The 2500-nt window shown below is 43.7% G+C and overlaps 1 protein-coding gene across 1 annotated transcript in view; it reads left to right on the forward strand.

Moving 5' to 3' along the window:
* The first annotated feature begins 1188 nt into the window (after positions 1-1188).
* The window catches only part of LOC138048826 (galanin receptor type 1-like), a 3578-nt gene continuing 2266 nt past the window's right edge, over positions 1189-2500 (forward strand). Inside the window, exon 1 of the mRNA XM_068894945.1 lies at positions 1189-2500. This exon is cut by the window's right edge and continues 2266 nt beyond it. Coding sequence (XP_068751046.1) covers positions 1474-2481 — 1008 coding nt within the window. The 5' untranslated portion in view covers positions 1189-1473 and the 3' untranslated portion in view covers positions 2482-2500.

The raw sequence follows: 2500 nt of genomic DNA on the forward strand, positions 1-2500 counted from the left end.
CTATACCTCAATTTTTGCTCAAAGGCAGATTCTTGTTTGAATAAATTGAAAATTAGAAGGGGAAAAACGGATCGCTAGTGGGCGAATCACGGAAAATCCTGTAACGTGATTGTATTGATGCGGGAGGCCAGGTTTTTGTCTTATCCGCAACGCAGAGTTCAGTTGTATCCCTTGAGGCTTCCTTCCTTCCCTTCGCGTTTAGTCGTATTAAAAACACTCTACCTTTTTTTCGGGTAAAGCACGTGAAATTGACGTTTCGGCTGTGATGGTGACAGCCGAAACGCGTTTTACCCGAAAAAAGTTAGTGTTTTTTTTTCTTTCAGGGTGCAATTGTTGCCTGGTGATCGCTGCGTGCCTAACCACACACTTCCTTGCCTTATTTATACATTTGACAATTTTTACTTCGCAAGGTATTCCTGCTTTAGCTCGTTTCGGTGACAGTCTTTAGGCCTTGAAAATTTGTCTAATGCCCTCTGGAAACCTGGCATTGTTTCGTATTGAAATGTTCCTTAATAGAGCACGACTTCTATACGCTTTCTTGTCGCGCACTATAGGATTGCCCACACACCCTGCATCGTTCAGTACAGCGTTTAAACAACACATTGTTGGTTCACAATAGAGGGCTTCAATTCTCGAACCTTAAGCGTCATAGGGTCTTTATATTCAGCTTGAGATTAACAGACACATGGTTAATTGTGGTATGGGCATACGCTGCATCGTACGAGTTACATTAAAATTCTCAGACTGAACAGACTGTTGCTTCACAACACAGGGCTTGATTTCTCGCGCCATAAGGTGACAGAGGCTGAATGACGGAACTATATGCATTTTTAACTGGCTGGTTTCCACAGCGCTTTATAGAAACTTTTCACAATCTAACTAGATAAGTGTAGCGCGACAAATTTGACTCTGCTGATTACACGCAATCACGTGTCCAGGCTCAGCTTGCGGTATAATAGCTATCTGCTCTTAAGTGTTTACAAGTAGACGTCTTTTTCCCTGCTGATAATAGCGTTTTGCCAAAACGTATGAAAAGCACCTCTGTCGCCGAAAAACGGCTACGTCGAATACTAATTTTATCCTTGTTTTTTTGCATATCTTGGGTTGGCAAACTCTTTTAATCTGACCTACTCCTTTGCTACTAATGCCAGTTGGGGGCTAAAATAGATCCTTACCCTCTTTGTAATTCAAATTTTTGTAGTCATTAAGAATTTATTCAACGTCGGTCGGAAACCTTGAATGTCTAATTTGTACTTTACCCGAATTAAAATTAAAGTGACGATACTATTGGCTGGCAAAAATGGCCGGAAAGAATTACTGCCTGAGAGATTTGCAAAGGAAGCAATAAATTAAAGAAGGTGGGGAACAACGGAGTCCTTATTAATTCACCATTTTAAACTTGGGACTCAAATAACCACGGTTTTCTATTTTAAATTGCCGGGTAAGAAACATTGTTCTTTTCTTCGTGCGGCCATGATAAATGATTCTGTTGTGGAGAACTTGGGTCCTCAAAACACGACATCAAACGCAAAAGCTGTGCTGACACAAACAGTGTCAGCCACTGAAAACACATTTCAACTGACTATATTCGGTTTAGTATTTGTTCTCAGCGTGGTGGGGAATACAGCCATGATGGCAGTTTTATTTAAAGGTTGTCGCGTTCGCTCCTACAAAAACGCGCTTCTTCTTAACATGATCGTGGCCGAGTCAGCTGTAACCATGACTTCGATTCCAGTGGATTTCGTCCTGATATTGTTGGACAAGGGTTGGTTGTTTGGTTCAGTTATGTGCCACGTTTTGTGGCCGTTGCAGACTGCACCATTTGGGGCACTCGTTTTGACGTTGACCGCCATGAGCATCCAGCACTTCAAAGGAATTGTTCAACGTCTGCGCAAGACAACGTCTGATGGCGATTTCTCCTCACGCACGACCGTGGCGCTCATTTGGGTGTTTTCATTAACCATCGTAATACCGTACGGAGCGTTTTTGCGATTTGAAGACGGCGAATGCGTCGAAACTTGGGGCAGACTCGGCAGCCAAATATATACAGTCAGCCTATTCGTATTTCACTATGCAATTCCTTTAGCTGTGATCACATTCTGCTACGCGCGCATTGCTATACGTATACGCCGCGGTCACCTTGAAGGCGACAGCATTATTTCAGGAACATGTCGGGCGCGGCTGAAACGCTCCAAGCGGCACGTTCGCGCCGTACGCATGGTGGTTTTATTTGTAGCTGTGTTCGCTGTTTGCATGTTACCTCACCAAGTTGTATGGCTGTGGATCGCTTTCGGCAAAAACGTTGAATATCCCGTCAACTTACTCACGTTTGCGTACATGTTCACATTTACAAGCAGTTTTGCCAATCCTCTTGTTTATTTCACCCACAATCCTTCGTTTAGGGCGCGACTGCTGACATTTCTGTGCTGTGGCTCGGCGCTGGAGCGACGTTATGGGAACAGTAGCACTACAGCGAGTTAGGACACTAACGCAGACTCTA

Source organism: Montipora capricornis, chromosome 5 (genome assembly GCF_036669925.1).
Source record: "Montipora capricornis isolate CH-2021 chromosome 5, ASM3666992v2, whole genome shotgun sequence".
Classification (NCBI taxonomy): Eukaryota; Metazoa; Cnidaria; class Anthozoa; order Scleractinia; family Acroporidae; genus Montipora; species Montipora capricornis.